General features: G+C 42.4%; 1 protein-coding gene across 1 annotated transcript; it reads left to right on the top strand.

The window, feature by feature from the left end:
- The first annotated feature begins 1,427 nt into the window (after positions 1 to 1,427).
- On the top strand, positions 1,428 to 22,127 carry RRAGD (Ras related GTP binding D). The gene is made up of 7 exons (XM_054162579.1): positions 1,428 to 1,764; positions 8,298 to 8,593; positions 9,141 to 9,340; positions 10,340 to 10,454; positions 16,938 to 17,080; positions 18,994 to 19,142; positions 21,788 to 22,127. Exons 1-7 carry the CDS (start codon positions 1,617 to 1,619, stop codon positions 21,937 to 21,939), a joined length of 1,203 nt encoding a protein of 400 aa, XP_054018554.1. The 5' UTR covers positions 1,428 to 1,616; the 3' UTR covers positions 21,940 to 22,127.
- Positions 22,128 to 24,204: the final 2,077 nt, after the last annotated feature.

The following is a 24,204-nucleotide window of genomic DNA, read 5'->3' as shown; positions in this document are numbered from 1 at the left end:
AGCAAATGAGAAAGGAGTTTGTGTAAGCAGGCTGAGTAGAGTGATAAAAGGGAGATCTGAAGGAGAAAATAGAAAGCAGGTTTCACCATACAATGCCTGGTCATTGCTTTCAAAGGCTATTCCTATGGCTTGAAGGCATTCCCAAGATGATGCCCTAAATGTTTAAGTATCACTGGCACTACCTACTTATGTGATGAATATAATATTTTGAATGTTTTTTCCAGATGACGCCACACATGTATTTCACTAAGCAATTACAATCATTGTTCTATAGTGATAGTCACAGCATAGGTTCACATCAAAATCCTTGGTGCTCTGCAGGAAAGATTTACCGAGTGAATTTTGTGTCCTGACACCTCTCTGATCTCAGCAAGGTTTTGTAGCTTTGCCAAACCTACAGCACTAATCTGAAATCTGGTGCCATTACTGAGATTAGAATGTAATTGCTAAAATACAGGAAAATTGTGGTTCCACACACAAAAATTCTGTTTGCCTGTTTCCCTATTCAGCATAAGCCTACTTCAGGGGAGCTTTATTTTACTTTATATTGTGTAAAATTCTGATATAGGAAGTACTTGTGTAATAGTTTAGCTATATGTTATATGAGTTCCATGTATGTAAATGTTTGCAGGACTACTTTGGCTATGTTTGATCATTATGACTGAGAAACAAGATGTTAACACATTGCAGAAAAAGGCTTTCTTGGCACTGATCTGCCACCGTTCTATTTAATAGTTATCTTCTCCCTTTGACAGAAGCAGGATGAGATGCTGTCACAATTAACATCTAGAGCCTGACCATATGACCACATGGCCAGCATGGAAAGAGCACCAGGCAGGCTCCAGGCCACTGTTGGGTCCCCGAGTGAGCACAGTGGATCTGTGAGCTGAGCAGTGCTGGGCAGACCTGGGCCCTTGCCCAGGTCCTGCAGTCTCCCATATGCCGAATGCAGAGGCTTGTGGCGGCGATTCGGGAGGGCCCCGAGAGCCTACTTAGGGGCTCCGTGTAGGGGTGAGGCTGCAGGATTTGACCGACCGCGAAGCCCTGGGAGGGCTACCTGAAATAAAAACTCCAGGAGTAATTTTGGTGCCGTGGACTGACACACCTGCCCGCGGCGGCTCCGTTCACCAGCCCCAGCCTCCACACCAGAGGCAGCATCTCGCGTATGCACTGCTCCCACTGGTGTCTCTCGGCCCGAGTCGGGGGCCGCGGGACAGCAAAGCCGGGGTGGTAGGCGGCGGCGCCCGGCAGGGCCCAAAGCCCGCTTGTAAGCACTGCGGCGCCCGGCACGCCTTGTCAGTGCCGAGTGACGGCGGTGGCGCCGGGCCTGGGACGGGGCCTGGGCGAGCGAAGAGGCCCTGCCGGCCCGTGACCGGCCGCGTCAGGTGACGCGGGTCACGCCGCCGCCTCCCCCGCCCGCTGGGTCCGCGCCCCGCCGGCAGGCTGCGCCGTGCGCTCCGCCGAGCGTCGTGCGGGGGAGGGAAGCGGCGGCAAGGAGCGGCGGCGGGGCGCGGCGCCAGTGCGGTACCTGGGCCCCCCGCGCCCGCGGCGAGGCGTGCCCCGAGGCTGCCCGGAGGCAGAGGGGTCCTCGGAGCCCCGCCGGGAGCGTGGTCGGCATGAGCCAGGTGCCGAGGAAGCTGACGGAGGAGGAGGGGGACGAGGAAGAGGAGGAAGAGGAGGAGGAGATCGTGGGCTTGGCGGGCTACGCCGACGGGGCCGAGTCCTTCTCGGACGGGGACGCGGAGAGCGGCGGCGATGAGGCGTGTGAGTACCACTCGCGGCATCTGCACCGGGGACAGTGGGGAGCGGCGTCGCGGCTGCCATGGAACTGCAGGGGGAGGCGGCGGCAACTCCCAGAGACCGGGGGCGCAGGCACCGGCCTCGCAAGGGGGCTGTGGAGCAGTGGCCGGCAGCTAGTGAGGTGAGGCGGGGCAGTGGACGAGGTGCGGGGCAGGGCCGGCCGCATGAGCACGGTGATGTGGATAAGGCGGGGCAGGGGCCGAGATGAGGCAGGGATGGTGGCGGGTGGGACGGGGCCACCGTCGGGAGGTGAGAGTTTCTGCTGCTGGGGGGTCGGGCCTGCCTGCCTGCGATGTGGGTCAGGGAGGAGGCGAGGCTTCCCGCGGGAACTGGGACTTGGCGGGGGTGAGCGGGGCACGGAGGGAGCCAGGGATAGCGGTGTGAGGGAGGCAAGGCGTCCGGAGAGAGGCCAGGCGTCCGGAGGGAGGGCAGGCCTCGACGGTGACGGAGGTGGGTGGTAAGAGGCCAGACTGAGCGAGGATGCTGTGGAGGGGACAGGATGGGGACAGGGTGCTCCCTGGGCGCTACCGTGGGATCAGAGAGAGCAGAGACTGACAGGCAGCAGGAAGGGTAGGGACTGACAGGTTGCAGGAAGGGTTAGGAGAGAAGGAAAAGTCAAAAGGAGTGCAGTCAAGTGGTGGTGAAGGCAATTTCCTTTCAGTATTTTCCACATCTGGGTTGAGAGTTATTAGTTATTAGTGGTCACAGCCTAATGATGTGACTTGAGTGTGCCAAGGAGGTGGGGTGATTTGGTGTCAGGCTATAAAAGGCAGTGACAATTTGCGGCTCTGTGTCCAGGGCTGCTCTGCAGCTGTGAATGTCAGTTCCCGCAGTGGCAGGCTCTGCTGCGTGTCTGTTGTGCGTGCAAGTGAGGACCTGCGTTACTTGCTGTGTATCTGTGTCAGTATGGATGGTGATGTAGGACAGGCTTACCAGGAAAAGCAGTCTCATTCAGTACAAAAGGGAAAAAAAAAGCAATGCCAGTTTGGAGCCTGTTGCTTTCATTCACAGCCTGAATTCATTCTTCTAAGATGGATTTCACAAACGAGCTTGGAGAACTTTCAGTGTCTCAGGGTGGAAAAATAATGTCTTTTTTAACAAAAAAATATTTATTTTTGTAAGAGCATAATAAAAGGCCACATGTTTTAAGGCTGCATTGATTACTAGCATGCAGAACCCTTCCTCTTGAAGGCCCAGTTCTAGGTATCACAGTGACTACTGCAGTTTGGGGGAGTGCTTTGAGTATAAGCCTACGTGGTTAAAGGCTGTGGGAATGTTAGGGTGTAAGACCTATGGCTGAGAATTGCCTTTATTTCAGTGCAAAGAGAATATATTTCAGTGTGTTTCTTTTGTGATAAATTAAGTTGGCATGTTTTGTAGAGAAATAATCCACATTCTGCCCTCAGAGGAACTTAATTGGAAATTTATCAACAGGAACTTTGTTAGAGTGCTAAAAATTTCAATTTCAGCTTCACTGTAATACCAGAATATTGTACAAATCTTTCCATCTGGTGTAGCAGAAGGCAGTCCATTGGCAGACTTTTTCTATGCAGGATGAAGACAAGGGACCATTTCAACATTTTAAGTCTTCTGGCTTTCTGTTTCATTCTGAACTCTGGAGAAAGAGGTATAGAGCATCTGTAATGGAGAGGGTTGGGATTTGGGTCTGCACTTTGTGTATTGAACACTGGGCTGCAGGACAAGGGGAAAACTTTCCCCAGTTTTTGTCCTCTGTGTTCCTGGATCTGCACAGTAAGTAGTTCATAATGTAGTGTTACAACCTCCACTTTTCTACAGAGAAAGAATGGAAAGAGCACCATAAGAATGGCTTCACTGCATGGCTGTTGAGAGTGAATGGAAAAGCTTAAAAGTGAAAACATAATGTACTTGTAGACTTATGGGAGATTGCAAAACTTCACCCTGTCTCTCGCCCCATACTTGTTTCTTGTCTCCAGCCTGAATGCTCTTGTGCTCTTAATATTTTAATTTTGCACTTGGAGTCACATTCAGAGACCTTAAAGCATGTAGTTTGCATAAAGCCTAGTCATATTTTTGATGTATGCAATTAAAGTATTTAGAAGCAGGGAAACTCTCTACAGAGTGTCCAAGGAAGTAGCTTTAAGACATACCATTGCAGAGTACTGCACTTGTGGCAAAGTGGAACCAGGTCTTCTGGTTCTCAGTCTTTAGCCACAAAAATGTCCTTCCACCAGGCATTTCTGCAATGTTTATGAACCCACAGTAGCTGAACAGTTTGCTTGGTTGCATATAAGCTTTCTCTGTTAACTCTCTAAGCTCAGGCCATCTGTTAGTGTTGAAGATGTTCACTGTGTGTTATGTAAGGTTATTGTCTTGACAGCACTCCGAAGTGCTGCAGATATTACACAGTAGTACTGTAAAAGCTACAAGATCAATGGGCTTGAAAATACATGAGTGGAGACTGTTAGTTCTCCATTACTCAAAAAAGGTTAAAACTTAATAGTGTTAGTGGGCAAAAAGAATCATTACTAGCTGTATTAGTTTAAAAGGAAACTGAAAGGCTTGTTACCTTATGGATGGTAACATGAGCAAAATAATATTTTTTTTGCTTGACATCACTTGAGCTGATGAACTGCAGCACTTTATTTCAGTGTTTGAAAACTGAGACCTACAAATACATGTGCCAGTGTGGCATCCCTGTCACCTATGTCTGTGAAGTGCTGAGAGTCACCTGCTTTGACAATTAATTGCAATTGATGTGGAATTTATGGTAGGCTTCAAAAACTGTTTTAGTTATCGGTTGATAATCTCTAATAGTGTGAAGGAGATACTGAAGTATTCATTGTGTGCTGTTGTGCATCCTGGTGAGACAGGTCAGTCTACTACCTGCAGTTCTAGATTAACTCCTCAGAGTAGAGCTTTGCTGCGTGTCGCAACACATGCAAATAGCAGCCCATAACCGAGGACAGAACATCAGTTACAGAAATTGTGTAAAGAATCGAGTGCTTCTCTATGCTGAAAGTGCTTTTGCATTTGTTAAGTTTAATTTATGAACACTTCAGTGGGTATGGCCTCTAACCAGCATGACTTCTGTTCTTTCCAGCTGCTTAGAAGAGTTGAAATATAAAGGACTGTTGATACATATTAGAAACTGGCATTTCATGGCATTTACTCTTTGGAAAAGGAAACAAAGCAGGAAATGTGTTGCAGATAACAATAGAGAAAATTGTCTTTCCCATTATGGAACAGGGAAGAGTTTAGTGTTTCTCTTATGCATATTTTGATCTCACTCAGTAACCTAGTCAGGGAAGTTGCAACGACACATCTACTGGCATTTCTGTGGCAAATTAAAGGAGGAGTTGTCATGTACTCTGCAAAGGAATGTGGGCAGGCAGCACATCGTCCAATTCCTTTACATATAAGGTAATCTCTTAACTCTCTCTCAAAGGAAAGTGCTACAGCAGCCCTGCTATCTAGTCAGATTTGGATGATACTCATTTACATTTCCCTGTCTTTGAACTGGCAGGATTTCAAAAGCTAAATAACAGTTTTACTAGCAGAAGAGCTGGTGTTCATTCTTCTCATCAGTAACTCTGCACTTGCAGAGTTGCGCTTGCAATTGTAGTATTTTTTTAGTATGGCTTTAATATAAAGCAATTTCTTCCTAGTAAGCATTACAGTCCATAAAAATCATAACAACATGAAATAATTTAATGCCCAAGTTATTGAACATGCTTTAAAGATACATATATGTTTTTAGCCCGTTTATTAAAGAAATAGGAGTTATGTAGGTAGCCAGTCTTCTAGTTGTCTCATCACCAGTTAGAACTTTGGAAACTGCTGCCCACCTTCAACCAAATTTAAATGAAAGACATCTTAAAGATGCTGAAGTTTCCACAGTTTTGATGTCCTCAGAGGGACAGTTTTGTGTGTTCTCTGTGGCAGCAGCTGGCAAACCAATGAACATGTGTATGGTCCAGCCAGCTGGCATGTGTTGAGTTCCAGATCAGCCATAGCACGTCATATCTGTTATTTGGAGGATATGTCATAAGACACACAGGGGGAAGTTGGTGTTATTGTGGTGGGGAGAGGAAGGGGGCACAAAGTACAAATCCATACTAAAGTGGATTTAGTAAGTTCAACGTGTATGGGAGTTTTTACTTTTTTTTTTTTGCAAACATGCAATAAAGCCTCAGCCAAAAGACCATTCTTTATATGCTTTTATAAATTAAACTACTTCCTGTAGAGCTTTGAATAAATGATTTTTTACCTTCTGATGGCCAAAATGCTCATTATGTAACATATGGATATATGCACATTAATGACATTGCAGCTATATATTTGGCAGCTGTAGAAATTTCGTACATTAGAGATGAGAGCAGGGTGGAGGAAATACTGCAAAATCCTGAACCTTTGGTTAGCTTTAGTGACAAGATCACACCTCAAAAGCATATCATACTGTTTCATTGTGCTAGAGCACGATGTTTATTATGCCTCTATTGGTGTGAAGTATTGTAGGCTTATGTTTCTTGCAGCCACAGGAGGTTAGTATCGCTGTTCAGCTTGAGAAGAAGAGTAGAGCAGTGTGATTATAGTGTGGTTTATTACTTCTTAAATTTGACTGTGGATCAGCAGTTGGCCATTGCTGTGTTACACAGTTGAGATTCTTACAGAGTTACCTGTTGCTGTTCTGCGTGAAGGAGTTTCATCTGCTCACTGCTTCAGCCTGGCAGTGTTGCATGTGTGATAATTGATGAGCACAGTAAGTGGTAGTACCTGTCAAGGCCTTTCAAATGTATTGTAAATGGATAGGATTCCACTGCTAATGATTTTTCAACTCCTGTCAGTCACTGTGCTGGCATGAACCCACACTGAGAGGCATAAGCACTCACAAGCCAGTAGATGGTGCCAGGGGATGTTTAATACTAACACCACCAGACCATTAGTTGAGAAGCCCTAATTCTATATAACTGGAGCTCAGGAGGCACAAACAAACATGAGAAACGTTCTGTGCCCTCCTGGTTGGCTCATCCTGATCTTGCTTCTGAAAGTTGTGAGTGAGGCTTGAGGAACACACCCCCTGTGTGTAAAACATGCTCTCAGGCAAATAATTCCTTCAAGCTATCCTTGGGTTTTGGCCCATGAGGCTGTGTAATAAATTGACAGGCTTAAGTTGTTGTTGCTGAGGTTTCTTGCATTGCATTTTTGAGCTTTTGGAATAAAAGCATAAGCAAGAAGGATGCATATGAACAAATGTGTGATGGCTCTCTGCAATTCAGACTTTATCCAGCAGGAAAAGAGATGCAGTGATGTGGTACTCTGAGTTATGTTGAGTAATCTGTACTGCAAAGGGTGGGAGAAGGTCTGCCTGACAGCTAGTGTGTTTAGCCTGTTGACTGACCAGTATTTGAACATGACCACTGTGTGCTGTGAGCCTCACTCTGCATATTTAGCTTTGACAACTCATTTTTTTGAGTTGCTTGTTTGACACCTAAGACAGGTTATCACAGAGGTGTTTGAAAGCTTTTTACATCTACACACCGTACAATTTTCAGCTCAGCACCAAGGGACATTTCAAGTTCTAGGCCAACTAAATGCATTAATTTAGACTGTTGCAGCTGTTTTGATTAGAGATATCTGAAGCTGGTGTGCTTACAGGTGTGGATAGCTATACATTTATGTCCTTACAGATATAATGTTGTAGTTTACTCCCATAACTATGTTTATGCTGGTACAACACATCAGCACTAGAAAATGTTGTGCTTTAGAGGTACCAGTTTCAACAGGGGTAGGCAGCACAATGAAATCACTGTGTTCCCAGGCCTTTGTTTTGCAAATAGGCAGGGGATAGGCTGTAATCTTATTACTGGATAACAAACTTTCACAGATAGTGAAACAAGTTATTCAACAGCAGGTGGAATCCTAACCACCTTAGAAAAGGACTCCTGTTGTGCTCACTAGTGTGCTGTAAGTCTCAACATAGAGGAATTGTGTGCATGTTGAGTTGTCCTCTTCCTATAGCTCCTGGGATGTATGACTTCTATTTTACATATTTGTATTTTATTATGTATAAATAAACAGTTTTGTAGCCTTAGAAATATCACACAGATGTACCTAATACAAACTTTTTCCCAGTAGTGTGATGTATCAACAAGGTTGTTTGTTACTGGATGATACTTCTTTAAAGTTGGGTTACAATGTATGTGGGCTAGCGTTCATTGGAATAAAATTAGGTGATTTAGAATGTCTGTGTGCCACAGGATTTTTCACATACAGAATGATGAAGCTTTATGTATGTTTCTTACAGGTGAGAGGTAGGTTTTCAGGTAGTACAGCCTAAGAGGCAAATAATTTAAATGCAGTGCCTGTAGCACTATTCTCCAAGCTTAAAAATTGGCAACATTTGCATAAATCCAACTAAAAATGTCATGAAAATAAATGTCAAATGCATGTTATCTGGCTGTCACTAATTATATTTCCTTAGTGTATTACTTTTCTTCTTGTGTGATTTTGTTCAGTTTTGGATTTCAATGATCCCTTCAGTACTGAAGTTAAGCCAAGAATCCTGCTCATGGGATTAAGAAGAAGTGGGAAATCTTCCATTCAGAAAGTTGTCTTTCACAAAATGTCACCAAATGAGACTCTGTTCTTGGAGAGCACAAACAAGATCTGCAGAGAGGATGTTTCCAACAGCTCCTTTGTCAACTTTCAGATATGGGATTTTCCTGGGCAAATTGACTTCTTTGACCCTACATTTGACTATGAGATGATTTTCAGAGGCACTGGAGCACTGATATTTGTTATTGATTCTCAGGTAATAAAAAAGGGGCTTTAGGCTACCATCTTTTCTTCCTTCAGCAATAGACAAATGGGTTGGAAAGCAAGGTTTTTTTCAAAGCAAATAAATAGGTTTCATCAAAAACATACATTAAGAGAAAGTCATTCCAACTTGAAGAGCTGCTGGTTTGTTTCTCATCTCTCTCTGTAGTATGTTCAATAATTGACTAATTTGCTTTAACATCTGAAAGTTTCCTATTTGCTGATAGCATGAGATTGGTGTGTACATGCTGGATGTAGGCTCAGGCTTCTATGTATGTAATCAAAAATGACAGGATCACAGGATGTTAGGGGTTGGAAGGGACCTCTGGAGGTCTTTGAGTCCAACCCACCTGCCAGAGCAGGACCATACAGTCACACAAGATTTTATTAATACATTTAATGAGAAATTTTTCTTGTAAAAAAAAAAGGGGGGGGGGAGGGAGGCTGTTGTTGATGTTATCATAAATGTTGTATGTTATAAAATTTTGCATGTATTTTTCAGAACTTTCTGACAGTTGTAGCTTTTGTTTTTCTCTTGTTAGGATGATTATATGGAAGCATTAGCTCGGTTGCACCTTACTGTCACCAGAGCCTATAAAGTGAATCCAGATATCAACTTTGAAATCTTTATCCATAAAGTGGATGGTTTGTCTGATGATCACAAGATTGAAACACAAAGAGATATTCACCAGAGGGCAAATGATGACCTTGCAGATGCTGGATTGGAAAAGATTCACCTCAGGTGAGAAAAGCTGCTGTGCAGAGAACACTAAAGAGGAGAGGAGCTTATTTGACTGACATGTTACCATTTTCTGTTCTCTTGAAGTAGCTGGCAGCAAGCTTTTGATATATGATGGAACAGGATAATCAGAGACCTTGCATATGATCTGTGCCAAACAAACTATCTTATTTCTGATTTCTGTCTTGGAGGGGAAGATGGAGAGGTGCGCTTAGAAACGGAAGACAAATACGTCAGAGGTCCTACCAGTTTTTGCTGCAGCTGCTGTCTTGAAATAAGTTGCTTGGACAGTGGCAGCAACTGCTGAAGCTCCATCCAGTAGAGCTCCATCCAGCACCTACATAGCTTTTGCCTTCTTTGAAACCTGTCTGCCTCACAATCCCCTCCCAATTACTAGTCCTCACAGCTGCAGTCTGCTTGGAGCCACGTGGGAAGAGTGGTGCCATGTCTTTGCCTGATGTCTGCAGATAAAGCAGATTATTCTAGCAAATAATGACAAATAGTGGACTTCTGCAGACTGGGAGCTAGAGGACATCAAGCTGTCATGGCTTCTTTATTACTTAATGCCAAGAACAAATACACTTAAAAGAGAGGGCCTGTTCTGTGAGCATGCCAGCTTTCTAGAGCTCTTAATTTCTTCACTGCATCATTGCATTGATAAATGTGCCCACAGCTTTCAGAAAGGAGATCACAACAGACATACTCAGTAATATTCCTCTCCTACAATTTGAAAAGTAGTTTTCTAAGAATACCAAAGTGGGATTTGAATCACGAAATTCTACATCAAGGTCTAATTTGCAGTGTCTAGGATTTTTTGGGGTGTGTGTAAAGATGAAGTCCCGTGCTTCAAGCAAAACATGTGACTTTTAATCACGAGGGGTAATTGCATAAGTGTAGGCACTTGCTGTTTGACAATATTTCATCATTTCACTCATGTTATGAAAGGTACATCATGTTCACAGTGTATGGCTAAAAGGAAAATGTGGTGACGTTTTTTTCCAGCTTTTATCTGACAAGCATATATGATCATTCTATATTTGAAGCATTTAGCAAAGTGGTACAGAAACTGATTCCGCAGCTCCCAACACTGGAAAACCTGCTTAACATCTTTATTTCAGTAAGTACTTGTTACATACTTTGTCTGTAGATCCAACTGTCCAACCTGCACGTTCAGATACTCTGCTCGCTGTCTTCTAGGAGATTGTGAGCAACCTGAACTCTCTGAGAAATTTATCAGAACTTACTTGAAATGCACCCACATGCAGCTTGGTCACACCTCCTTGCCTATTGCACAGCATTGCTGAGCTGCTGAGATATTGTTAGTATTTCCTGAATCACATGAAGTGGGTTAGCAGTCATCACTTTCCTGCTCCTACATTAATCTGAATGCTGCAAAGGTCTGTGCTGCATGCACTTGTTTAAGTAGTACTTAACATTTTTGTAAATACATTCTTAAAGGGACATCATTTAGTCTGACTCCCTATGTAGACCTGTCTGTAGTGCTTCCTAGAATTAACTCTTTATATCAAAGTTTACCTCACATGAAATTGTCTCTTGTCTTGAAGTGTTTAGAAGCAGAGTCCATGTAGGGAGCTTTGTGTATCTAGTGACTTGTTATCACTGTGGGGATAATTGCTTGCTCCACTGTTCCTGTGACCTCTTCTCCTTTATACTGGTTCTGGCACTCACCTGTTCCCTCATGGAGCCACTATGACAACATTAATGCAATTTTAAAGTTAGTTAAAAGCAAGTTGTGGAAGAGTGCAACACGCTCTTGTTATGGCACAAGGTAAGAGATGGGAAAATGTTGGCTGTGAGCAAAGGGAAACACACTGCCTGAGTTGTGAAAAGTGTGAACTCCCCATTTTGGTGGTCATTAAGTCAGGTCATAGTGGCTCTTGAAACTGCACCCTTTCTCACACTATTCTAATTCTGCACCTTCTGCATCTAGCATTAATTTGTCACATTTCAATTTCCAAACAAGGTATTTTGTTGGTCCTTTGTTGTGATTTTGAATTAGTGAAATTATTTAATATCATTCAACGGCCTGTAGGGTAAAAGTAGACCTCACAGTTTCTCAGTTTAGGGTGTGAAAATGGAGAGAGAGAACAATTGGATGTGTTGCTGAAAGGGAAAGCTAGGATTAGAGAAAGGTCTTTCTGAGGCTTATTCTCTTCCTATTAGGCAATGAATGATGCTATTTCATTGTGAATGGGTTGTTACAAAGATCTGCTTCTACCAAAATGGCTGAACCATGTACCAGATATCATCCAGTCTTGAACTCCATTTAGGACAGAAGGGTAATGAAGGAGTAATAACAGTTCTGAAGCAATTGGATATTGAACATGCTACACAGCCTTAAAGAGAAAGCTGTCTGAATGGTAGTCCTGCTTGTGTCAGACGCCCCAGTCACTCCTGAGTCGGCTCTCTGTATGGGGTCTCCTCATTCTTTGGAGTTGGTGAAAAATTTCCACCAAACCACCAGATGAATCAAACACAAGCTGCTTCCTGAATGTCTGATGGCAGTTGCTTGTGTGTCTAGAACACCCAGAAGGCAGCTCCAATAATGTCTAGAGCAACAAATGTGGTTTGTAAGGAGGAACAAGTCTTTAAAATGAATGGGAAACTGAAAAAAGTGAGAAAGATGCTATTTTTCCTATTCACTAGGGGAAACAGACTGTTTCTTAGTTCCAAATAGAGTTTGTTAATGACCTGGAGCAAGGTGTAGCAGCATCCCTGTCCTCAGTATGCTTGGTGTCCGTTTTTACAAGTATCTTCTGTCTGTAAACAAAAGACTCCAAATGACTCTCACAGGAAGACTAAACATTTTTCTCTGGCATAGAATTAGTGGGTGCTTTACTTTAGCAACTTTGTGACAACAAATCTTGACATGGATTTTGGTCATGGCTTATCTCAGGAAGCCAGTGTGTTGTATATCAAAGTGTGGGTGTATTGGTGTTCTAGTTTGGGTTTTGCAGCAATATTCATGAAGATGTGCTTTCATTTACGCTGTGAAGACTTCCAACATTTGAAACTGATGACTACAAAAATAGATCTGTGATGATTCTTTAGTTCACAGAAGGTTTTTTGCCTAACTTTATAGTGCCACAGTGTGTTAGGTTGTGTGTTTGAGGAGCCATCAGTGTGATACTACTGCTTCTACATTCTTTAACATAACTGCTTGTAAATCATAAAAGTAACAGTTGCATTCAAACCCTGTGTAAATCTTATGTGACTAACACTCAGCTTCTTGTAGAAGGATGTAATCTTTTAAACTACCCTGTCATTACCAAGCAATCAAGTTATGTGACACAGGGATGTGGATTTACATTTTACAGTATCACAGTATCACTAAGGTTGGAAGAGACCTCAAAGATCACCAAGTCAAACCTGTCACCACAGACTTCATGACTAAACCATGGCACCAAGTGCCACGTCCAATCTCCTCTTGAACACCTCCAGGGATGGTGACTCCACCACCTCCCTGGGCAGCACATTCCAATGACGAACGACTCACTCGGTGAAGAACTTTCTCCTCATCTCCAGCTTAAACTTCCCCTGGCACAGCTTGAGACTGTGTCCTCTTGTTCTGGTGCTGGTTGCCTGGGAGAAGAGACCAACCCCTTCCTGGCTACAACCACCTTTCAGGTAGTTGTAGAGGGCAATGAGGTCTCCCCTGAGCCTCCTCTTCTCCAGGCTAAACAACCCCAGCTCCCTGTTTGCTGTTTGTACTAATTTGGATTATTTTTAGTTGAGTAATTTGGTAAGGTAAGCTGTTGGTCCCTTCTCCCCAGTAACACATGCTGCACCTGGGAGGTTTAGATTGGGTATTAGAAGAAATTTCTTTACTGAAAGGGGTATCTAAATCCCCATCCCTGGAGGTGTTTGAAAGATGCAGGCATGTGGTGCTGAGGCTGCTGGGGTTTAGCCCCAGCCCTGATAGTTAGATAATGGTTGGACTCAATGATTTTAAAGGTCTTTTCCAGACAAAATGATTCTATGATCTCCTTACAAACGTTCTGGGGCATCCTTTACTTTTTTCAGTTGGCAAATGTGGGTACAGTTCAGTGCTTACTCCTCCTGGCAGTCCATCCTACCTTTTACAGAGGCTTCTGTCACCGAACGGAGTTTGACAGAAACAAATACATGCCAGTTTCTCAGCAAGCCCTACAATGGTGTATTAGTCTCAATGGAAAACAAGCATGGTTTAAGTTAAGACACCAAGCTCTGCCCTTGCCAGCATGCATAACTGGTTGGCATGGCAAACATCTCACAAGGAAAATGTTTTAATCCATCACTGCAAGTACGGGCAGGCTGCAGCAGCTAAAGTTCTGAGAGAGAAAAATGACTTCTGATTGTTAAATCTTATTATGTTATCACTGGCATCTTAATAATTTAAAGTACATCTTACCTGTAGAGCTGAAATTGTCACTGAATCTCTCTTTATATAACACAAATTTAAAATTGATTCCTCATGAATGACACTACAGGGCTCAAGTTCCAACCTCTTCTGTTTAAAATGGCTTGTATTTTTGGCAACGAGGCCTCGAGCACAAGCCCTGTGAAGAGAGGCTGAGGGAGCTGGGATTGTTTAGCCTGGAGAAGAGGAGGCTCAGGGGAGACCTTATGGCTGTCTACAACTGCCTGAAGGGTGGTTGTAGCCAGGAGGGGTTTGGTCTGTTCTCCCAGGCAACCAGAACAAGAGGACACAGTCTCAAGCTGCACCAGGGGAAGTTTAGGCTCAAGGTGAGGAGAAAGTTCTTCACTGAGAGAGTTGTTAGCCATTGGAATGTGCTGCCCAGGGAGGTGGTGGAGTCACCATCCCTGGAGGTGTTCAAGAGGGGATTGGATGTAGCACTTGGTGCCATGGTTTAGGCACAAGGTCTGTGGTGACAGGTTGGACTTGATGATCTTTGAGGTCTCTTCCAACCTTGGTGATTCTGTGTGTGAATTGTGGCTGTATATATAATATGTGGCTATATGTATAATATTTACAGGCGAATCTTGTGATTTATCTTATTTGACAGAATCTGTTGAAGTATGTCAGATGCTGTCAGAATTGTTATTTAAAAATTAAGATTACAAACCTATCAGATTTGGCCTGAATAAACAAAACAAATATGCATGCATTTTTGTTCTTAGTGCTCAAAAAACTTAGACTCATAGAGCCATGTAGGCTAAAAGGGACCTTAAGGATCAGCTTGTGCTCGGTCAGGCTGGCTAGAGCAGGTTGCTCTTGACTGGGGCCAGTCCAGCTTTGAGTTATCTCCAAGGATGGAAACTCTACAAAATCTCAGACCAGTGTGCTCCCAGTGCTTCACCACTCTCATGCTATTTTTATGTTGTCTCATATCTAGTCAACATTCCAGTTCATGCCTCTTGTCCTTCAAAACTGTAGCTCTGTGAAGAGTTTGGCTCTGTCTTCTGCGCGCGCTTACATTAGGTATTTTTAGGTAGCAGCAAACCTTCAGGCTGAACAAAGCCAGTTCTCTGACACTCTTCTTGTACATTGTGAGCTTCAGCCTACATACTAAAGGTATCCATAACACATACTTGGGTTTGAATATTGTTTTTTTTATTAACTATTGACTGAAATATGCCACTCTGACTCCTTTTCATAATGAAGTGCAACAAATTCACCTCTAACACTGTTATTGATGGATGTTTCCAGTCTTAGCTGTGTGTGCAACAGTGGAAGAATTGAGCCTCTTTAAGAAGAAAAACATCCAAAATATTGCTGGCAACTGTTCAACAGCACATCTAGGGTTGAGATTTTTCTACCCATTTGGGACACTTGGAAAGCAGGAGGGTCAATATAGTCTCTGAAGTATGTGTTAAGTAGTTGATTGAGGTTTAGTAGTCATGAGGTCTTGGGTGACAGGTGGGACTTGATGATCCTTGAGGTCTTCTCCAGCCTTATTGATTCTATGATTCAATGAAAAGGAAATGTGTAATTCCAAAGGAAGCTGAAGCTATTCAAACTTGTTAGGGGTTTTCAGTGTGTTTTTTTGGTAGTTACAAAACTGCTGCAGCAGCAATCCCCAACCATGTTAAAAAGGGAAGCCCCCATATGGAGATAACTTGGGGTTTATGGGGACAAAGTGGTGTCTTGCTTGAATAAGTGGATTTTGAAACAGATTTGAAGCACATTGAAGCTTGAGTGTGGTGGGTTGAAATTACCTCCCAGCAATACCTTTTAGCCAGACCAACTCAGTTAGAAGCAAATGAAGCTGTATTTACAAGCAAAAACTACACTCTGCAATGGAATGCAATGAATATGTACAAAATAGCCAGGATTTACAATATTACACAGATGTTTATGATTAGCAAACAGCATGAAAAACCCCTCTGGTCCAAAAGACCAAGGAGAGCTGTTCCACTGCCCCCCCAGATCCTCCTGTGCCAAGATAGAGAGGAGTTGAGGGAGAAAGCAGTGGGTTATACTTATCCCAAAGCCACCCAGAAGCATGTTATCTGTTTCCCAAGTGAAGCAAAACAGCCAAGATCAGAAGAGAAGAGAAAAGGAATGGGAAATGTGAAAGAATTGTTATAGTACAGCTCCTCTTATCCCAGACATTTATGCAATGAATTTGTTTAGAATAATATTTTCTTTTCCTTTTGACACCCAGTAGTGAGTTATTTATATTTTCCTACTTTTCTGCTTGAAATCAACAGCTAAATTTTAAAGGTATAGCCTAAAACCACCACACTTGAGCTTTAGCAATGTTGGGTAATTGTCCTTTGTGTTCATGCTGGGACAGTTGCCCAGGTACAATCCCTTGATATCACTACACATCTCCCCCCTCCCTTTTTTTTTTTTCCAGGCAGTTTGTCTATGCTGAGTATAAGCTAGCATTCCTGGCTAGCCTCTGAGGGCTGTGAATACAACACATCTCCAATATGGAGAGTCTTAATCAGCTTGGCCAGGTGACAAGAGCATGACTGTCATCACATTAGCAAGCCTTAGCATTATAAACATGGCTTTTTAACCATCAGTGCTCCATGGAAACTGAAAGAGCACCAGCAAAATACTGGACTTTCTCCTGGGATCCTAACAAGATGTTCTAAGGAACCAGATGCTAAAGCAGCTACAGACCTCAACAAATTCTCAATTACTCTGAGAGATTAATTCCTGAACTCTAGTGCCTTCTTTTTGTCCATCAACTTTTTCTTTTCCTTGTTTCTACCTTCTTAACATGTCCAGCTAAAACAACTTCAAACTGCAGCTCTCTGCGTCACTTGTTACAATGAAAAGTCTAAAAATCCTGATCTTGAAAGACTTTTTTTCCCCCTGCATTTTTCCATTGAAAATGGAAATGCAATGTGTCCAGAGGTTATTCCAGAGAGGGGAGTTTTGGGAGTGTAACTTGAAAGGTGGAAAGTATATGAGCATTACAGTTTACACCAAAAGCAGTGGAGCTGTATGCACAGTTCTTCCCAAACGAGCTTGATTCCAGTTTAACTTCCACTCCTTCAACCTAGCTTTTTAAGTGCAACAGGCAAATAAGGGAACAAAAAAGCTTGGTATTAATTTTTCAAGATGTAACTTCCACTTCATTTTTCTTTCTTTCTTTTTTCTTTTTTCCCCCCCCTTAAATAGAATTCTGGGATTGAAAAAGCATTTTTGTTTGATGTAGTCAGTAAGATCTACATTGCAACGGACAGTACTCCAGTGGATATGCAAACTTATGAGCTCTGCTGTGATATGATAGATGTTGTGATTGACATTTCTTGTATATATGGGTAAGTAAATTGTTAATGTTTTTCATAAAACTGTGTATCTAGAACCTGAATGGCTTCAAGGGGGGTTGTAGCCAGGAGAGGGGTTGGTCTCTTCTCCCAGGTGACCAGCACCGGAACAGGAGGACACAGTTTCAAGCTGCACCAGGGGATGTTTAGGCTGGAGGTGAGGAGAAAGTTCTTCACAGAGAGAGTTGTTAGCCATTGGAATGGGCTGCCCAGGGGGGTGGTGGAGTCACTGTCCCTGGAGTTGTTCAAGAGGGGAGTGGACGTGGCACTTGGTGCCATAGTTTAGTAGTCATGAGGTGTTGGGTGACAGGTTGGACTCGATGATCTTTGAGGTCTTTTCCAACCTTATTGATTCTATGAAAATTAGAATGATGTGAGTATAAACAATGATGAGCATGTGTAACTTGCCAGAGTGATTTGTCCGGAGAGGGGAGAAGGAGGCAATGGCAGGCCTCTGAGGTACAGATCCCCTGCCAGCAGCAAGCACTGTTCCCTGCTTTTGTGAACACCTTCCTCTTTCAATTCTAGTAGTGCTATTTGGAGGAAGGAGTGGGAAGTAACCAACCTTGAAAGAAACAGAGATGTTGACTTTATCTTTTTGTTCCCCATGGAGGAGTTGAACAGAATGATTCCTCCCATTAAAATAATTTAAAAAACCCACCAACAACAAAAGTGGAGCCACATTTACTTTTGTTTAATATCTAGTGGCCTCTACTGGCCTCAGAGGGCGGCTTCACTCTTGCTTCAGTTCTCTCTTCATCCACTTCTCCCTCCATGACCTTTTTGAGGGTATTTTTTTTCAGTTTCCCATCCTCATACATTAACAGCTGGAGATCTCCTGGCATGCCTTGTCCATCTCCTTGCAAGTTATGTTCTAAATGGCTTGAATGTAATAACAGCTCTTCCTAAGAAAGGCATGCTTTGAGTGTGGTAGTCTTTAGTAGCCTTGCATTCTTACCTGTTGGTAGACTTCTTGCGCTCTTGGGAGAAGGTGTGAGGGAAAACCCTAGTGCAAATGTGCACTAAATGTGCACTAACTTAGAAGGATGCTGCTTGTAGTTAAAAGACCATTTCTTTATTATCTGAACACCACCACTTGTGGGGTTCTCAATTCACAGAATGTCACTCTGCCACTGTCTTTGTGTAACCATTTAACATTTATCACCAGAAATCTGCTTGCCATGCTTTCAGCTGTAGCTTGAAGACATGATACAGCAATGCATTTCTTATCCTCTTTTTTCTGGAGCATCTGTGGAACTTGTCACCTTAATAAATTACTGATACTAATAGTTCTAGTAGGTTGGTGGTAGCTACTCATTTAATAAGATCTCTCTGTGCATTCAGGAATGAGGGTAAAATTGCAAGGCATAAAACTTAGTGATCATCATGACACATCATCTGTGAAGGAGAAATCTGTTTTCATGTGATTGTCTTGAAAAAGCCTACATCTCATGAGGAGGGTCTCATGATAGCTTTAAACTATCAGCCAGCTGCCACTGGTTCAAGCAAGGTTATGAGATTTGGAATTACCAGTACAGACTTACTGGTTCACATGTTTTAGATAAAAAGTCCAAATACAGTGCATTGATTAAAGGAAAACGGACAACCTTGTGCTATGTGGCTGGCAGCCAACAGAGGAAAATAAGGCTCTAGTTCAGGTGCTTGGCAGTTAAACAAACTGAATTCTATCCACAGATCTAGGATGTGGTGTGTAATTGGATAAATGATTTAATCTCCATGTCTTCTTGGTGTTTATAGTGTGTAGTTTGAAGACGAGCCTCTCTGAAAGGCTGAAAATTTCTTGAAGGTTGAGATTGTTGGGGGAAAGAGCCAATGTGGAAGTACTTTTATTAACTCATGTGGTGGTTTATCTTTTCTTATTTGTTTGTTTGAATATTGCCTCCTAGGCTTAAAGATGATGGCACTGGAACTCCTTATGACAAAGAATCAATGGCAATCATAAAACTGAATAATACAACTGTCCTTTATTTAAAAGAGGTGACAAAATTCCTTGCTCTTGTTTGTTTTGTCAGAGAAGAAAGCTTTGAGAGAAAAGGTAATTTTGCTAGTTATTTCATTACTTTTACATTAACAGTAACTGTGGTTGTTGTCAGCTGATAACAGTCTCTAGCTGTATCACAAATGCTAAAGGTAAGTACAGCTTGATAGAGCCTGCATAATGAATTTAAAGGCATGAGCTATTTGTGCTGGCATTAAGATAAGATGAAATCATAAATGTATTTAACAAGTTTCTGATATGAAAGCATAGGAAAGTTTACATCCAGCACAGTAAAGCTTCCATCTGCAACAGTCAAATGTTTATCTTGGCTGATGTTGGTTTGTACCTGTTGGCACCAGCATACACGTTTGGAACAGCTTCTGTACCATATCCAAAAGAAAATTACTGAAACTGGCTGACAGAAAGCAATAGGTTCTTGCTTTCCTCAACTCTGAAAGCAGGCTTTTGAAAAAAATGTGTATTTGGGAACTGGATGGCTTTCACATTTTGCAGTTAGTGCATAAAATTCTCCTGTTGTCTCTGACCCTATTGAAGGTCAGTAGTGAAAGCTTGGTTCGTGATCCCTCTGCTCAGTAGCACAATGCTCACCAAGTTACAGGTCTTAGTGAAACGGCCTGAGACCAGAACTGAGCAGTAGAGGAATGAGCTGACATCTGGTCTCATATCCTCATCTTGTGGTACTGATTCAGCAGTCGGTGTTACATGTGTTTGTGAATGCAGTACCTGTACCACGTCTGCTGGGCTGTTTGACAGGCTAGTTAGCTTTTTATTTTATAGAACTTCAACCTATTAAATTTCCCTTTACTACCTGTACCACCTTTATTGTCTGTGAATATTAGATGTAGTCACTTTCTAGTTTTGCTTTAAGCAGAAAAAGTGTTATTTTTACATACCTACTAAGAACTCTTTCAGGAAAGACACCATGTTGAGTAAACACACATTCAGGTTTGTCCACAAATGTATCAGGCTGCTTTGTCTGCAGAGTTGGGAACACTGAGTGCTGTAGCCTGTGCTCTAACAGTACAATTTTAGGATTACAGATTAGCTTTTGGCGCCTGCTGACTTCCATATAAGGTTTTGTCTGAACTCTAAGGAAGGGGTTAAGAAAGCTTGTGACATTAAGCTTGGGTGAGGTCATAAGCTGAGTACCAAAATTCTAAAGTTGTGTTGCAGTGTTACACAGTTGTAGCACCCACTAAGTCTTCCAACTGACTACCAATAACAGCTGTGGGATCACATTCAGCCCACTCACACAGTAATGTTGTCTACCTATTACGTATGTATGTAACATAGCAACATGTCTTTTGTGTTATTTTTCAATTGCAATGCAAGTTGAAATACAGCTGCCTTGTTCCCTGGTAATATTTCTATCAAGTATCCATTTCAAAGCTTATGCATTGCCAAAAAAACATGAAATTGATTTGATTACTATATGCTACTTTACTCTATTACAGTTATCCTGTAAGCCAAATTTATAATATGACACCATATTTTATCATCGTATCAGTCAGGGTTGGAAGGGCACAAGGATCATCTAGTTCCAACCCCCCTGCCATGGGCAGGGACACCCCACACTAGATCAGGCTGGCCAGAGCCTCATCCAGCCTGCTCTTAAACACCTCTAGGGATGGGGCCTCAACCACCTCCCTGGACAACCCATTCCAGGGCTTCACCACTCTCATGGGGAAGAACTTCCTCCTCATCTCCAGCCTGAATCTCCCCACCTCCAGCTTCATTCCATTCCCCCTAGTCCTATCACTACCTGATATCCTGACAAGTCCCTCCCCAGCCTTCTTGTAGGCCCCCTTCAGATACTGGAAGGCCACAATTAGGTCACCTCGCAGCCTTCTCTTCTCCAGACTGAACAAACTGAAATATTTTAATATATTCTTGTAGCATATTGAGCACTTCTCCAAAGCTCTGTATTAAGGCTGTATTTGCCAATGAACTTCTATTTGTTTTCTCTTAAGACTGATAAGTATATCTAATATTGGACATTGTATGTGTTTACCAAATGTGCTTTTGCTTAGCACAGAAAAAAAAATGCCTGGAAAATTCACTGATTATGACCTCCAGATAGAAAGTGTGGCATTTCACTAAATATAGAATACAGACAATTTGCCACACCTTGGGTACTGTGTCCAGTTCTGGGCCCCTCAGTTTAAGAAGGACATCGAGACACTTGAACGTGTCCAGAGAAGGGCAACGAGGCTGGGGAGAGGCCTTGAGCACAAGCCCTATGAGGAGAGGCTGAGGGAGCTGGGATTGTTTAGCCTGGAGAAGAGGAGGCTCAGGGGAGACCTCATTGCTCTCAACAATTACCTGAAGGGGGGTTGTAGCTAGGAGGGAGTTGGTCTCTTCTCTCAGACAACCAGCACCAGAACAAGGGGACACAGTCTCAAGCTGCACCAGGGGAGGTTTAGGCTGGAGGTTAGGAGAAAGTTCTTCACTGAGAGAGTTGTTAGCCATTGGAATGTGCTGCCCAGGGAGGTGGTGGAGTCACTGTCCTGGGAGGTGTTCAAGAGGGGATTGGACTTGGCACTTGGTGCCATGGTTTAGTCATGAGGTCTGTGGTGACAGGTTTGACTTGGTGATCTTTGAGGTCTCTTCCAACCTTGGTGATACTGTGATACTTTGTGTAACTGTCTTCACTAACCTGTAAAATATTTCTGTCTCTGTAGGATTAATAGACTACAATTTCCATTGTTTTCGAAAAGCCATACAAGAAGTATTTGAAGTAAGAATGAAAGTAGTAAGATCTCGAAAACATCAAAGCCACCTGCAGAAAAACAAAAGACCTACTCCCAATGGGACACCAAGAATGCCACTGTAACAGAGGTGTTCTGGCATCGTGGCGAGCAAGTCTCACGAAGCTGATGTGACTTCTGCATCTCATTGCACTGAGCGGAGAGGAAAACAAGCGGGACTGATGCGTTGTAAGAATTTTCCGTGAACATTCAGGAAGCACTGTTTAAATATTTTTATCCAATCAGTTTTGGTTTGGTTTTTGGTTTTTTTGTTTGTTTTGTTTTTTGTTTTTTTTCATATAGTGAGCACTTTGAACAAAATGTTGTATATATAAGCATTGAGGTGAACAATTGTAAGGATTTTCTTAATATATGCTGTAAACCTTTTTCATGCCATATTAAGGAGACAAAAAAAACCCAACCAGCTGTGACAGAAATACTGGGTACATAATTTGCACTTTTTCATGTTTTCCTTGTGGAGTTGGACTTTGATAAACTTAGTTTTTATGGTGATTTTTGATGCATGGTGTCAGGTAAAAATGTATGCTGTAGTTTATTTACCTGCAACAATCGAATTGGTTAGTAAACAATTAAGAAAACTTGGTACAATGCCTTTTAAAATTTGTGACAGCTAATACCTAACATTCATACAGATCTAATTTCGTATATTTTTCAATTTGTAAACTGAAGAATGATTTTGAAGTATTACAGCAATAAGCACCTTACCAGGGATCATATCTGGTAGGTAAATATTAGCTTTTATAAAACAGGCTGTTGGCCAAATTTCATCCAGAGTTCTCCATAACACTGGTCGTGCCCTCTATTGGGTCTGTTGTAATTATTTACCTCAACATATACCACTAAAATACCTTTCTATAAATATAATTGTTTTGTAAAATGGCTCTATGTTGCACTGGTATTTTTATAAAGCTCCAGAGGAGGATGTTGTATCTGAAAGGTTGAATTTACACAGCTAGGTTTGTTTGGAAAGCCTGCGCATCTGCAATGGGCATGGAGAAGAATCTGTGGGTATTTCCAGTCTAATGTTTAATGTACCAATAGGAGGTCCTAAGGATGTGAGGACTGTGTTCTGATTCCCTCTAACAGAGGCACATTTGTCACTGGCATCAACAGGAGACAATTAAAACAAGGACTGGACAATCTTATCTGCTGCAGTGATCAGCATACATCCCTACTTTTTAACTTAATATTGAACATGAGCAGACTTGCCACAGGATTACCCAGGACAGCAGAGCACTCTAAAGCCTAAACAGAAGTAAAGCTTAATTTCTTCAAAAATACAGAGTTCAAATTCCTTGTAGTACTGTCACCACCTGTCACCTTAGGTCATCTTCTGACCAGCCCCTCATTTAAAGTAACACGAACCCGTCTTCAAAGTTCACCACATCAGTGGTGTGTAAGGGTCACCTTTTGACAGCTTTCCAGCCCACAAGAATTGCATTTAATGGCTGCCATAATTTCTGGCCACATATTTGTTACAAATTTTGTTGAGACTCAGGACTGGGTCAAAATCTCTGTCCTTCTTCCTTCACTCCTTTGGGTATAGGTGACTGTGGGGCAAAGAACACCTGCTGGGCTGGACCAGACACTGTTGGGTTTTGTGTATTTGTTAATAAAGTATGTCATGGTACCATAGCTATATGGTATGAATCATAACTGAAGAACATAGTTTCCATATATTTGGCCTGATTTAGAGACTATCAATTTATTGAAGACAATTAAGTGAGCTCTTCTTGTCTCTTCCAGAAAGGTTATGCGGCATAATTAAGTGAAGGTGAATTTAGGTAACAGAGAAAATTGCTAATAGGATATTATCAGAGTAAGCACAATTTTTCTCAGGTTACTTATGTTTCAAATACAGTTAAGTCTAAAATGGAAAGAATGTTTAAAATGCATTAGTTTTATGTTGCTGTAGGGATAGGGTGACCGTCAAAGGCGACGAAGATAAAACACCAGCAGAGAGGAAGACAAAAGACCCCTTTATTCCAGCAAGCAACACACACTTTGTATCTATCTTGTTAGTATGGCTGCATGTGATTGGTTAACAGACTCTTCTCAAGATTCTTATGGGTGAGTGATAGCATTGCTATAGTTACTTGTTACTCCAGTCCAGGTGGCCTCCTATCTTATCTTGCGGCTTCTCATCCTCCAACATCCAATCCAGGGAGTTTCCAACTTCTCGTGGGAACACAGTGATGTTTTCAATACTGAACTCCTCACCAGAGCTCTTCAGAAGGTCCACAGGTTCATCACAATCCCCCATGGTTTTACCTTCTGAGTTTTGGTGTTTTCAGTTTAGGTTGCTGGCCTTTGATAGTTTTCTAATTAGT

This window comes from Dryobates pubescens, chromosome 6 (genome assembly GCF_014839835.1).
Source record: "Dryobates pubescens isolate bDryPub1 chromosome 6, bDryPub1.pri, whole genome shotgun sequence".
Taxonomy (NCBI): Eukaryota; Metazoa; Chordata; class Aves; order Piciformes; family Picidae; genus Dryobates; species Dryobates pubescens.
This window is presented reverse-complemented; position numbering and strand designations above follow the sequence as displayed.

Excerpts from the sequence above, each read along its gene's own strand:
- RRAGD (XM_054162579.1), top strand. The coding sequence starts at position 1,617 with ATGAGCCAGGTGCCGAGGAAGCTGACGGAGGAGGAGGGGGACGAGGAA. Across the intron at positions 1,765-8,297 it reads GAGCGGCGGCGATGAGGCGT|TTTTGGATTTCAATGATCCC; the intron begins GTGAGTACCACT and ends GATTTTGTTCAG. Across the intron at positions 8,594-9,140 it reads TATTTGTTATTGATTCTCAG|GATGATTATATGGAAGCATT; the intron begins GTAATAAAAAAG and ends TTCTCTTGTTAG.